At 28.6% G+C, this 14,669-nt stretch overlaps 1 protein-coding gene across 3 annotated transcripts in view; it reads left to right on the top strand.

Moving 5' to 3' along the window:
- The first annotated feature begins 704 nt into the window (after positions 1-704).
- The window catches only part of LOC114183963 (putative leucine-rich repeat receptor-like serine/threonine-protein kinase At3g14840), a 37,923-nt gene continuing 23,958 nt past the window's right edge, over positions 705-14,669 (top strand). For all 3 annotated transcript variants that reach the window (XM_028071176.2, XM_028071175.2, XM_028071174.2), the window contains exons 1-13: positions 705-913; positions 2,754-2,907; positions 6,872-6,943; positions 7,021-7,089; positions 7,734-7,805; positions 7,985-8,056; positions 8,284-8,355; positions 8,439-8,510; positions 8,628-8,699; positions 8,772-8,843; positions 8,955-9,029; positions 9,221-9,295; positions 9,707-9,769. In XM_028071176.2, coding sequence (XP_027926977.1) covers positions 814-913; positions 2,754-2,907; positions 6,872-6,943; positions 7,021-7,089; positions 7,734-7,805; positions 7,985-8,056; positions 8,284-8,355; positions 8,439-8,510; positions 8,628-8,699; positions 8,772-8,843; positions 8,955-9,029; positions 9,221-9,295; positions 9,707-9,769 — 1,040 coding nt within the window. In that variant the 5' untranslated portion in view covers positions 705-813. The remainder of the gene's footprint in view (positions 914-2,753; positions 2,908-6,871; positions 6,944-7,020; positions 7,090-7,733; positions 7,806-7,984; positions 8,057-8,283; positions 8,356-8,438; positions 8,511-8,627; positions 8,700-8,771; positions 8,844-8,954; positions 9,030-9,220; positions 9,296-9,706; positions 9,770-14,669) is intronic.

Raw genomic sequence — 14,669 nt, 5'->3', positions numbered from 1 at the left:
CCTTCTTGTTGGGTTTTCAACTTTTCTTAAACTTATGTGCCTATAAATAGAAATACTAAAAATTGATGTAGACACCACTTTTAGTCATATATTGAATTTGATTTCTTTAAAGAGAGAATTTTTTTTGTTCTTGGCTTAGGTATCTAGTTCTTATCAAAGATAAACATTTTGTGGCGAATTGTGGTGTCTTACATCTCTGTTTTATCCCGCGTTCTTTTCTACTTTATTCGTGTCATAGATTCAAATTCAGAAACGATCATACTCTTTTCTAGATAGGATCGTATCAAGATACGTTTGACGTCAAAAAAAGTTAACGTAATGGAGTTAAAAGGACTATATTCATTCATTTTTAAAGTTTAAGGACTAAAATATATCAAAGTTTCGGACATGAACGAATTCTAATTTTATATCAAAGTTCAAGGACTAAAAATATTTGACCCCTTTTTTCAAGAGTATTTAAGTATTACTGTTTTTTCTAGAAATATATATTTATCTTTATATATATATATATATATATATATATATATATATATATTAAAATTAAAATCGCATAAGGGATATTTTTTTTTCTTTGTTCCATAATATTCATAATATTATCATGAATTAGTAATTATTGTGGAGGTGACATAGTTTTCTTCAACTCTCTTTTTCTCTCATTAATTTCTTTATATTCATTCCTTTACCAGTTCAATATGCTTGTGCTTTCCCTCTCTTATATATCTAGATAGTGACTTATATCTGTTTCTGTCATAACCCAATAAATTCGAAGCTTAAAGTAGTTGTTCACTCAGGAAATTATCAGCAAGAACAATCATGAGTAACCCTTCTTTCTTCTTCTTCTTCTTCTTCATTGCTTCCTTTTTCTTTGCCTCTTTTGCTTTTGCTTCTGGAGCCACTCTGCCTCAGGATGAAGGTACGTTAATAGCTGCACCAGTATTAGTTCAAATCATTATCGCTGTAAACCTTAGTTTATGTCTTGTTAAGCAACAACACTAACAATATCATCTTTTTATCTTATTTCTTTGAACTTTGGAAATATGATATTAATTTTTCTTCGAAGTTTATACACGATTTATTTTTCTTTTTTATTTTTAATTTCTGGTGGCTGAAACCAACCTTAATATAGACCAAAGTCAGATTTCACAAATTCCTATTATGTTCATCATAAACACCAACTTCCAATAAGGGATTTAAAAAAAATACTTGAAGGAAACAAAATAATATACTTAAAATTTATATATTTAATTATTGTTATTAATTTAAAAAATATATATAATTGATTATTGAATTTTTCCAGAAAAATAATAGTTTTTAAGTTGTATTTGATATATAATCCATTTTAAATAAATTTTTCTAATTTCATCTCTTTTACTTTTTACTTATTGGATACTCTCATTTGATAATATTTCTTGGTTAATGGTTAAGTTTCAAAGAATTAATATGAAATCATCAACTATAATTCTTCAAATCTTAAGAATAATTTCTCTAATCCAATCATTGGATCTTAGTGTCATGTTTGAAAATCGGTAAAGAAGGTAAAGAAATAACATCTTGTTTTCATATTCACGGATATTTTCCCTTCTCTCACTTAAAAAAATAATCTATTATTTTATTTTTCATCGATATACTTATTTAAAAAAACTTTAAGACTAAAAATAATTTATCAAAATTTAATCGAAAATTGAGAGACGTAGCTACTAAATAAAATTATATGATAATCGAACAAAAACTAAAAAATGGTTATGAAAAAGCATATATTATATAAATTTTCCTTCTATATTCATAAAAATATAAATATACAGAAAACTTATGAGATGAAAAAAATATTAACTATTAAACTAATATTTCAATATCAAGAGATAAGAAAGAATTACCTTTTTATCTTTGAAAAATGAAGGAGAACACATGAAATATGAAAGTAGAAAGAATGATTTTGTGTCTAATTTCTTTAAAAAAAAACACAAAAAAAAAACATGAAAGAGTGAAAGATAACTAGAATATGTGAGAGACTTAAAAGATAATGATAAAAAATATAAAAAATATCTCAATAAATAACTTTTTCTTTATTATATTTAATTTTATGTTTTATTATTTATTAATATTAAATATTATACTTTATAAAATTATAAAATTTTATCTAATTTAATTTATATATTAATAAAATATATATTATATATATTTTTAAAAATTTTAAAATAATATATTTTTTAAAAAAATTAAAAAATTTGGGATAGAATTTTTAAAAAAAAATTTAAAAATTTTGCGGGGCCATGGACCCCTAAACACACACTAAATCCGCCACTGCCAACTTAATTTGGTAAACAATTACTACTCATGGATGATACTATCTCTCAACTCACTACAAAGATTGTGTCTATGCTAAAAAGATAATAATTAACGGAAGAAAAAACTATTCATGATTTTAAAGGTAAGTTACAAGAAAATGTTTTTAGAAATTGAATTAAACTCCAAGTTTAAGAACTAATTAGTAAAATAAGTAGAAGCCAAATTAGAACTTAAATTGAAAGCAGCTAAAGTTCTGATTATCAATTGTGAAAACTTATTTAATAACTAGTTAAAAAACATTTGCAGAGAGAGTATAATTTGAAGATTGACAATTTAAAATTTTTATAGTCTACATAATGATTTGGTATCTTAATTAGCTTTATTTATTAAATTGTTTTGTTTAATTAATGAGTTGAAAAATATAAGAAATATAATATGAATGGGTGTTGATGGTTTTGTTATGACAGTGGAAGCTCTGAAAGATATAGGTAAGAGACTTGGGAAGAAGTGGGATTTCAGCGTAGATCCATGCAGTGGAGAAAGAAATTGGTCAGGAAATGATAATAATATCACATGGGCCTATGACATTCACAATGGAACCGTCTGCCATGTCACCCGAATGTAAATCTTTCACTTTTTCTCCATTTTATCCATCCATACGACTAAATGAAACCAATTAGGTTATCTTATTTTATTTTTTTTTCGATTTTTGTTTAAGTTTTATTAAATAAGTCTTAATTTTGTTTTTATGCTCAAACATGTTTTTATTTTTGTCAATTTTGTTTAATTTGATCTTTTTTTACTAACACCGTTTAAATCATCAACGATCATGAACATTGACTATCATGTGTCACTTCGTTATTTTTTAAATTTTAAATTTTTTTTTTAATTTTTTTTAATTTTTTATAGTTTCACTTCGTGATTTTTTTAATTTTTTTCAAATTTTTGTTAAATCAAATCCAATTATTGAAAAATCTTGTTCTTGATAGAACCTTCGTAATTATATCAAAGAGATTAGGATATATTTATATCTTTATCAACTTCACATACCTTTGAGAAATCTCCTTCTTACAAAATGTAGCTTGATGTCCACATGTGAAGTTTTTTCATTGTAAACTTGGTTCTCGGATTATTATATAGATTGTAGTTGTTACAATAGAATGATGCCAACATGGTCTTGTACCTTCAGCTCTCTAGATAAACTCCCTCGGTCACAAGGCTTCCTTCAATCCTTCATAAGTGACTTTTTTCAATCCTTTAGGGCAATATATTTTCTTTCAATGGTCACTATAAGAAAATCACATATTACTAATGGATTGTCAGTAATTATAAAAGTTTGTAAGTAATTTGATTTTATTGACAATTACAGACAATCAAAAATCCACAGGTAAGATGATTAACGATTTGTAAATAATGACCAACTATCTCAAATCCATCAATAATTATTGATGATTTCTATTAGTTAATAAAATCCATTGGTAAATGTCTTCATTCAATGATCTTCTTTCTACTTTCTTTATCTCACCCCCCTCTACTATTGTCTCTACCTAGTTTGTCATCTCTACCTCCAACTCCTCCTTTTGTTTCTCCTCCTCTTCCTCTTCTTCTTCCTCGTCCTTCAACCTTGGTTGTCATCGTCAATAAGTTGTTACCATTGTCGTCGTTGTGCCTTCTCCACTTTTTCTTCTTCCTTTTTTGTTCTTCTTTTCCTCATCCTCCTCATTCACTTCTTCTTATCTTTTCTTTTATTTGGCACCCATATCCTCTTAATATACAAAAAAATCTCATCAGACTTGACAAAAAATTTGTCACTCATTTTACTGACATATTTACCAATGAAAATATCCATTGATAACTGGAATCACAAATTATTGACAAAATAAACCATCTAATACATTACTGATTGATACCAAAGGATTTTATATCGATGAAAATATTTATTGGTAATTTAAATTATAAAATCTGTCAGTAAAATCAATAGATAAATTTGGGTTTGCTAATTACTTTATTTTGGTTAGTAAAAATTCATCGATGAATCAGACTTACAAGGAAATTTTCTACTCATTTTACCAACAAGTCTACCAATGAAAATATCTATTGATAATTGGAATCATAAATTATTGTCAGAATAAACCGTCCGATACACTACTGATAGATACTGAAGGATTTATTATCGGCAAAAATATTTATTGGTAATTTAAATTATAAAATTTGTTAGAAAAATTAATCGATGAATTTGGGTTTACTAATGAATTTATTTATGCCAGTAACAATCCATCGACATATACGAAAATTCCTATAGTAGGTTTACAAACTCGTTATCTTTTGCAGCCTAACAACATTCAAGTTTATTGTAGTATCATATGTAGTAAACACATAACCTGTAAGAGATTTTCTAGTGTCCAAATAACCTCGTAGTCCAAGTCAACATTACCTTTTATCGGAGCATCTGTGGAATGTTTGAGTCACTTTCATATAGATACACTTCCATTTAAGTGAAAGCATTTTTAACACCAGTTAGTAATGAACAAACCCATAAAAGAAACATGTCGCTACCTCCAATCTAAAACCTTAAAGCAATGAATTTATGTATTTTCTTTTTTATATGTAGCTCAACTTTGTGATTTCTATTTAATGTGGTACTTATACCCATTGGGCATCCTTTTCTAAAACACTAGATAAAGATGTTAAACTCACCACTTTTACATTGTAGCATTAGTCACCTTTTTTTTAACTTATTTCACCCAATATAATCCTCCTTCCACAAAAGAAATTTGTGAGGGTGCAAAGGTGTTTTCTTGATTAAGACCAACTTCTCCCTATCATTTTGGATAGCTTTTGTGATTGAGTTCCCTTCTTTGTTTTTTATCATCCTCTATTTGTCTATAAAATTTGCTTGAGACTATCAAATTTCCCTTCTTGGTTCATGCCATTACATACATTCGGGTCAAAATGTTTTCTATTTCATAATAGCAATTACTTTTTGCGCCCGATGATTTCTTCTTACACCTCCACGAGGGTCTTTACAACATCTAAAATGCCCATGTTTGTACGGTGCATTTCAAAAACATTCTATGTTACACATGTAATGTATTTCTGAATCTGAAAATACATTTCCAATTGTATATTCTAGAAATACAATATGAATTACATAAGATTTTTAAAATGTGTAATCTAAAAATGTATTTTGGTTCATATAACCTACAATATATTTTCATATTTCTGAATTTCATAATACAGAAATGTATTTTAGAATACGTAATCCATAATACATTTCTCAGTTTCCAAATCTCGTAATCTAGAAATGGATTCCATATTATATAATATTTCTAAATTTCCAAAATCCGTAATTTGAAAATGTATTCCAAATTATGAATTTTGAAATACATTTCCAAATATTTAAATTAAAAATTCCCAAATATATTTTTGTATTGCATAGGAAAAAGAGACGAATATGCTAAAAGAATACTCTTTTATTTCCATTCCATTTTCCAAAGTTGTGGTAGCCATCCATCCTTGCCTTGTGCGTGTTGGGCTGACTCTTCGGCCCACTCATCTTGTTTGTTGTAGCCCAAACATTTCCTCCGTCATTTGGTCCTCAAATTGTGTCTCTGGCCCTTGTACATCCTTTCTGACACACCTTCTTGTACTCTAAAAAAAACAAAAAAATAAATAAAAAGGTGTTCTAGAATTTGACCTTGCCCAATTTGTTACAACATTCTTTATAGGTTTTTATGATAAATATTATTCTAAATAATTAAAATTTACAATAAACAATGATTTTTTAACATATAATTTATATTTTAGAAAATTAAATATACTTTTAATTTTTAATTTTAGACTTAAAATTAACATTTGTTACCATCTTAATCTAATTATCAATTTTTAAAAATGAATGAATATTATTTTTCAAATTCAATAACATTAATATTTTTTAAGTGTTAAATGATGTTATAGTTTAGAGAAAAATAAATCCATTCATTTTAAATGTTAGAAACCAAAATATATGAAAATTTCGTATTTAGTTATAGAGCTAAAAAAATATTCAGTTCTATTTTAGATTTACAATTAATGGTTTATGTTTTGATGTGGTACTTTAATATTCTCGCGAGAGTCTTAACAGTAAATAAAAAATAAAAGAGAAAAATATTAAATATGATTAATTGAAAAAAAAGGATGAAACCAATTTATAATAATATAATATTTAGATAGCGACAAAAGTTGATCCAGTCCAAGTTCATTGTTTATTTTACGAGAATAGCATAAATTGATTTTTTTAAGCAAATTGTCACATGAAGTAGTGACAGAAATGTGAATCTCGTAAACAAACAAGACCTTTATAGAATAATTATGTCTTTCTTAATTACCAACACATTAATTCTTTATTTTATTATTTAAAAAAAAAAGTAAATACGCCATTCCTTAAACTCTTAAAAACTATGACAGTATGTTTTACATATGCAAGTTATAACAATAAACTATATAAAAATATTGATTATTCTTTCTAGATAGTTAAACATATATTTAGTTTTTATATATTTGACTTATTACATATAAAGTATTTTATGGTTAAATAAACATGCAGATTTTTGAAATCACAAAGTCTTCCGGGTATGCTCCCGCAGAATCTATTCAAGTTGCCTTATCTTCAAGAAATGTATGTAATTTTCAAACGTTACTCACATTGAATCTCAAATTATGAATATACTTGTCAAGACACATTCGTTGTTGCAGTGACCTCTCTCGCAACTATCTGAATGGCACAATTCCTAAAGAATGGGGCTCAACGAAACTTGTCACCATGTAAGATTTCCTGTCATTCTTTATTTTGAGTTTTAAATTATCAATTTCTATAATACTTCATCTTCACATAATAGAAAAACTTACATCTAGTTTCTTATATGTTTTTAATATTAATGTATAGTCAAAATTAGATTTGTTTTCATGATTAAATATGATTGAAGTTTGTACGTAAAATTGAAATTCTTTCTATTTTAAAATTTGATATTTGAGATAAAATATATTAAATAGTATTAAATAATATAAAAAACTCAGATGTAAGATTAAATGTAAAATTAAATTGTTGTTTAACCCACTAAATAAATATAACGTAATTACATTTATTTATTTTTTAAATTGAATCAAGAACAAATTTCAATTTCATATTAGAATTTAGGAATTAAAATAAATTAAACTTTTTTTTTTAATTTGGTAATATTTGTAAAAGATTGACAGTGAAGGTTGTGATTATGGAATGGTTCACAGTAAGCTCCAATTTTAATTAGAGAACGTAAACTTTTTACCCAAGTTTATATCGCATATTATATATTTTGTATAGTAACTGGATCTCTTAGAAGTTTAAGCTTTAGTTAAATGCATTATTTATATAGTTTGAATTTTAAGAACACCATCGGTTACTAATGAATTTTTTTTTCTTAATGTTACAGTGCCCTCCTTGGAAATCGATTGACAGGTTCAATACCAATCGAGATAACAAATATATCCACTCTTGAAGATTTGTGAGTTTCACTTTCCAGAACTCACCAAAGAAAAAAAGTGTTGATGCATCTATTACGCAATTATTTAGACTAAAAAAACACAACATTTATGCTAATTACGAAGCAGAATTTAAAAGCTGTATTAAATTTTCAAAGAGTCTGAAATGGAACTTAACTTTACCATTAAATGAAATGAGCAGGAACTTGGAAGCCAATCAATTGTCTGAAAGCCTTCCTCCTGAGCTTGCTAATTTAACCCAAATTCGAAGATTGTAAGCACTTTATTCTTTTTCCATTTTATTTCTTATCTCTTAATTGTGTCTCCTTTGCCTTAATTTCTATTTTTGAGATTGTTTAAGGATATGGACTGAACATTATTAATTACTTATAAGACTTTGGACAATCCTCATTTTATATGTTAGTTTGGTAAAAATAAATTAAATCCTAAACTTATATTTGAAACTGGTCCAATTTATTTGTTGACATAAACTATACACAGGGTACTTTCCTCCAATAATTTTACTGGAGAACTTCCGGTTGCATTGGGCAAACTCTCTGAATTGAAAGATTTGTAAGTTTAGTATTCTTTTTATACTATGGAGTGATGAATAATTTAAAGAATATTATTTTTAAACTAAAACTCTCATTGTGCAGTCGAATAGGGGACAATCAATTTTCTGGGAAGATACCTGACTTCATTCAAAATCTGAGAAATCTAGAGATATTGTATGAACTCTACTTTTTATTTGATCTCACTTTATTGGTTTATTTTATTTGTTTTTCCATTATTTGAATTAGCTTGTCCTGTTTCTTGAAGTCATAATTATTACCATAATTTGACAGGAGGATTGAAGGGAGTGGATTAAGTGGACCAATTCCTTCTGGAATTTCAGATCTGCAAAACTTAATTGACTTGTATGCATGGTTTTAAATCAACTTTCATTAATTTCTGTTTACTTTGCCATTATTCTAATGTGATATATGCAGGATAATTAGTGATCTAAGAGGATCTGAAACTTCAACTTTTCCTCTACTTGATAAAATGAACTTGGAGAAGTTGTGAGTTTATTACTTTGACTGTTTTTTTTTTCATTAAAAATTCAGACAAGTCAAGCAAGAGCTACTATTAACATAATATAATGTTGTCTTGTCTATGTTGATGTTTGTCAGGATTCTGAGAAATTGTAACATCATTGGAGATTTACCCGAATATCTTGGGAAAATCGCAAGTTTAGATGACAACTTGTAAGTGCATACTTTTCATTTTGTTTACAACTAATCATCAAATTTTATTCTAAATTATTTTTGTAACTTTTCATTTTATTGCGTTGCATACTTATTGCTTTGATGATCAAACTCTAATATTGCTTTCTAAACCTATTTAGTTGTAGCAATTTACTACTACTAACTCAAGTTCAAAATGTTTTACTTTTCAGAGACCTCAGCTTTAACAAGTTGACTGGACCAATTCCAAATACCTATGCTGCCCTAGCAACAAAAGTGACGAACATGTATGAAAATTTTCACATTTTTTTCTAACCATTCTTAATTTGAGATACGTTAATTTTCATTCACAAATCTATTGATTTGAGCTATATTTTTTTTAGTTTAAATTGAAAGTTGATATCGATTAAAAATAAGATTAATTTATAATATATAAGTGAGTGAAATCTCTATTTTATAAGCCGGTTTGTGGAATTTGAGTTAAGCTTAAATTCCTCCCTTTTACATATTAAAGTACTTAGAGTCTTTACATTTAGAGTGTGTAAACACCTCAATACACTTAATTTAAAGTATATATGTATGGTCACAAATTTCACTTTGCAAGCCAATTTTTTTAGGGTAGAATTAAGCGTAAAATCCACTTTTAACGTCAGCTTAAGATTTTTATATATTAATCTTCTAATATTTTTCTATTGTAGATATTTAACTGGAAATCTTCTAAATGGACCACTGCCTTCATGGACAGAGAAAGCCAAGTCAATGTGAGTTCTCTCTTCTAACAATACTCATCGTTTATGAAGCATAAAAAAAAGTAGAAACATATTATTTGTTCCTGTTCTCTAATTAATTTTGTATACTCTTATTTCATTATCTTTTTTATTATTCTATCATTTTCTATATTATTCTTTATGAAACGTTATTTTACTTTTGTTATATAGTTAATGCTTTTGTCCATGGATGTTAAGTAGTGACCATGTTGTTGGCCTAGTAAACATAAAGTAAATACACCAACATGGATGAAAGATCTTATTTTCAAAATTTAAATATATTTTTATTCTCATAATTTCTTCTTTTAAGTCTTCAAACTAAAAATTATATTTCTAGTTTCCATATTATAGAAAATAATCCTTTTAATCTTTTGTCACTATCAATGTTATACTTTTTTTTTTCAATCAACATATTTTGTATATATGTACATTTACAAAAATAGAAAAGAGTTTGACCTGTATTTTGCATAATTGAGCCAAAATCTTATAGTAATAATGCATGTATTAGATAAACTCACTCAAACTCATTCAAATACACAATTCTAACTAAGCTAAGGCATATTAAAACTTTTCACCCTTGCCACATTTTATCAACTTTTGTATTAAACTAGTGTTTTTTTTTTCAAATTTACCAAAATGGGCAATTTAAAGAAAAAAATTATGGATATGGATAAGTTGTGTCATCTTGACATGACTCCATTGTGAAAAAGTCGTGTTACAATGATACGATTTTAATACAAAACCTTTTTTAAGTTGAAGTCGTGTTAATGTGACACAATTTTAGTTAGTGCACTTTAAATTAGAGTTGTGCCAAAGTGGTACGACTTTAGTTAAGTTTTGGAAAAAGTTGTGCCAAGATAGCTTGACTTTAGCTTAAAATACTATGAACTAGAAACATGACTTGAACTTTAAAATTGTTTTGAACTAAAGTCGTGTCACCTTCGCATGACTTCTTTACAATAAAATCATGTTACCTTGGCACAACTTACACATATTTGGAATTTTTTTAAAAGGTTACCCATTTTGTTAAATTAAAAAAAATTACACTTTGGTAAAAAACTTAAAATTGTCCATCGTAAATGTTGTGGAAAATCATTATTTTTTTGATTGATTCCTTGATTGAATAACAAGATGTAGATGTGAACATCTGGTTTTAGCCCCACCCTTGCAAACATGATGAGGGAATGTATGTGGGTATTCCTTGCATAATATAATCACCTTAACATTACTTCCAATTTAAATATTGATATCTTTTTCTTTTTATCAGCAAAGAATAGAATTAAATTAAAAGAGCACTTGAGAGGTGCTCCAACCCTTGTACAAAAAGAACCTATACGAATTGATGCATTAGCTTAGCATCATGACTTCAACAGCCAAGCCCAACCAAAACAAATGGTCACACGAATCAGCATTATGGTCCACAAACAAAAAGGACCATAAATATACATCTTTATCAAATCACATATCGTTGAACATGCTAATGACATCAAAATCAATTCTCCTTCTGTAATCAATAATAACAACAACCAATTCTCCTTTTTCAATTAGGTATGCTCCTGCTAGCTTAAAATACTCCACAGTTTGAACCGTAGATGTAAGGATTAGCATAGGCATAGTCCCTAATATTATATTGACCTTACTCTCCCCAAGCAACCCTATCAATGCAATACTTGATATCTATTAGAGAGTAACAGAGTATGGCAAACAACGTGTAAGAGAGAATTCCACCACTGACTTTGATGTAGAACAACAAAAGTATGGTTAACATTGGAAGCCTGAACTTGAATTCCTAGGCTGACAAAATATGCACCGAAGCTGAATGTCTACGAGGACCATACTGCTCTCCTATTATGCCTGCTACTAGCCACTCGTGCAACCCCCTTTTGTATACCTTGAAGCTAGTTTATGCCTTCCTCTTCCTTGAATGGCGATATATTTTTCCTTTAATTTTTATGGTTTTCATCTTCCCATGACTTGAGGATCTTGGCTCCCTGGCATTCTTAAACATACAAAAATTATCATATCAAAGAATTTTTAAGCACATATAAGAGGAGAGACACCAATCACTATATTAGAATTTTACAGATGGAATTTTATGTTTCACCCATACTCATGCATTTACTTGTGTAAGATTGAATATCTCAATAGCATCTACTTTATTTTGTTTAAAAATAACCTCATTCCTTTGTTTCCAAATTTCCCTATAATTGCTAACCACATTCCTTTCAAAATAATATTTTGCTGCCTATTAAGGCTAGCAAGGCAAAAGTGTTAGATTCATTAAGCATCCTCCATGAACCATACTTTGAATCCAAAATCAGTTTCCATACACCATGATCCTCCATTTCCAATTTCCACTTCCATTTAGCTAAGAGCGCTGTATTAAAGTTCCCAATGTCTCTTATACCTAAACCCTTCTTCTCCTTTGGCTTAAAAATATTTTCCTAACTTACCCACGCTATTTTCCTAGCTTCAAATCCCTAACCTTAGAGAAAGTTTCTTTGTATTTTGATAAGCTCCTTTATTACACTAGTGGGCATTTTAAAGAAGGAGATGTAGTATAAAGGAAGAGCAAAGATTACCGATTTAATGAGGTAAACCTGTCTAGCCATGGATATTAGTTTGCCTTTCCAACTAGAAAGCCTACTTCTAACTTTATTAACCATCAGTTTCCAAAATTGATTCTTAGTTGGGTTCCCACCAATTAGCATTCCAAGATACATGAATGGGATTTTCATATGTTTAAAATTTAGGATATTGGAAAAGTCTTTAACTAATGTTGCTTCCATACCTACACCTCCAATTTTAGTCTTGAAAAAATTAACTCTAAGTCGTGAGGCCAATTCAAAACTTCTTAATATAGTTTTAATGACCCAAGCATTTTGAATATTTGCCTCACACATAAAAAGGGTATCATCTTCAAATTGTAGCAATTCCACATTAGTTGCATTGAATCCTTCCACAGTATAACTTTTTCTTTACAGCTTGTCTAATCATCCCTGCTAAACCCTCTGCTACTATAAGGAATAAGAAAGGTGTCGTAGGATCTCCTTGTCTAAACCCCTTTGTAGGGAAAAACTCCTTAATAGGGCTCCCATTAACCAAAATGGATATTGTCGATGATTCTAGACATTCTTTTATTGAACCAATCCACCTAACACAAAACCCCATTCATGTAATATAGGAACAACCAACCTACTGAGTTGTAAGCTTTTTCATAATCAACCTTAATTATCGCCAACCTCTTCTTCTTAATTCTATATTCTTCCACCACCTCATTGGCTACCAAAATACTATCTAAGAGTCCTCTTCTTTTAATGAATGTTGATTGAGAGTAATCTATTATCTTAGGTAGTACACTCATTAGTTTATTTGCAAGGATCTTAGATATAATATTATACACATAACCTGTAGTCCTCCATATCTAAAGGATTTTATTTTATTTTTGGATTTTCCCTTTAGGGATTTTCCTTTTAGAAAGAAGCATTACACCCTTTAGGGATTTTCCTTTCAGTTTGGAACCATGTTACCGCTTGACAAACATCGGCCTTTACCGTGCACCAATTATGTTTTATGAATGAGAAATTAAAACCATCTGGACCAGGGCTTTTATTTCCATCACATTCATTTATGGCTTCCTCTACTTCATTATCACTTATATTCTTTGTTAAATGCCTGTTGTCATTCTTTGAAATGTTTGGAAATTCAATATTATGGAGATTAACACTAGAATTCCTAGATGTAGAGAAACTTTTTTCAAATATTTTCCTTACCTCCTCTCTAACCTTAACAAGATCCTCACACCACACTCCATCTAGATCCAATCCTTTTAATTCATTCAGGCCTCTTTCCATCTAATCTAAGAATGGGAATATTTAGAGTTTATATCCCCTTGTTCGAGTCATTTAACCTTTGCCTTTTGGTTTAACAAGGAACTTTCCTTTTGTAAGAGCAATTTTAACTCACTTAGGAGGTGCATTCTTCTTGATTTGTCCTCTTCTTCTAGATTACTTTCATCATCCTTTTTGATTTAGACTATCTATTTTCGAACTGAGGCTTTGTATCTTTAGTCCTATTATTCCAAAAACCTCTCTATTCTAGGACTTTAAATGATGTTTAAGATTTTTTTAGCTTCTTTTTTAAAATTGTCATTGGGCTTCCTACCCTATAGTAAGACTCCTAAGACTGTTTCACTGTCTTCTTTAAAGATGGATTCGAAAACCAAATGTTAAGGGTTTTAAATGGCTTGGGTCCTCAATTAATTGTAACTGATTTAAACAAAAGTGCATAATGATCGGATACTTGTTTACCCTTTATATATTGTTTACTATCTGGCCAATACTCTAACCACTCTGAGGATATCAATACTCTATCAATTCTACTCTTGGCCATACCATTGTTCCTAGACCATGTATACTTCTCTTGTTGCAGTACTGCCTCTATAATTTTGTCCTCTTCTCTCGCTGATTTTTCTCATCGCATTAAAATCGCCTAACAAACACCATTTCTTACACTCTTCTCCCAACTTTATATTGACTAATTCCTTCCACAAGCTTACTTTTTCATTGAAGTCACAAGAGGAATATACATTAAATATAGCTACATGAATTGGATCAACATTATTCTTGCTATAAAATTCTCCTATCACCCCTATATACATATTTCCAACTATTTGCTTTACACACCTAAATTTTTCCTTATTCCACACTGTAAGAATGCCCCTAGAATTTCCCATTGCTTGTTTGTTCACCCATTTTATATTGTTATGTCACCATAGATTATAACAACTAGATTGTTGTAAAACTTGCAACTTTGTCTCTTGAATGCATATCATATCTACTGCCTCATTTCTTAGGATTCCTTTTAAATACTTCTATTTGTAACCTCCACCTAA

Source organism: Vigna unguiculata, chromosome 5 (assembly GCF_037176805.1).
Source record: "Vigna unguiculata cultivar grain cowpea cultivar isolate G323 ecotype 2 chromosome 5, ASM3717680v1, whole genome shotgun sequence".
Lineage (NCBI taxonomy): Eukaryota > Viridiplantae > Streptophyta > Magnoliopsida > Fabales > Fabaceae > Vigna > Vigna unguiculata.
The sequence above is the reverse complement of the archived record's forward strand: the minus strand, read 5'-3'. Positions and strand labels throughout refer to the sequence as shown.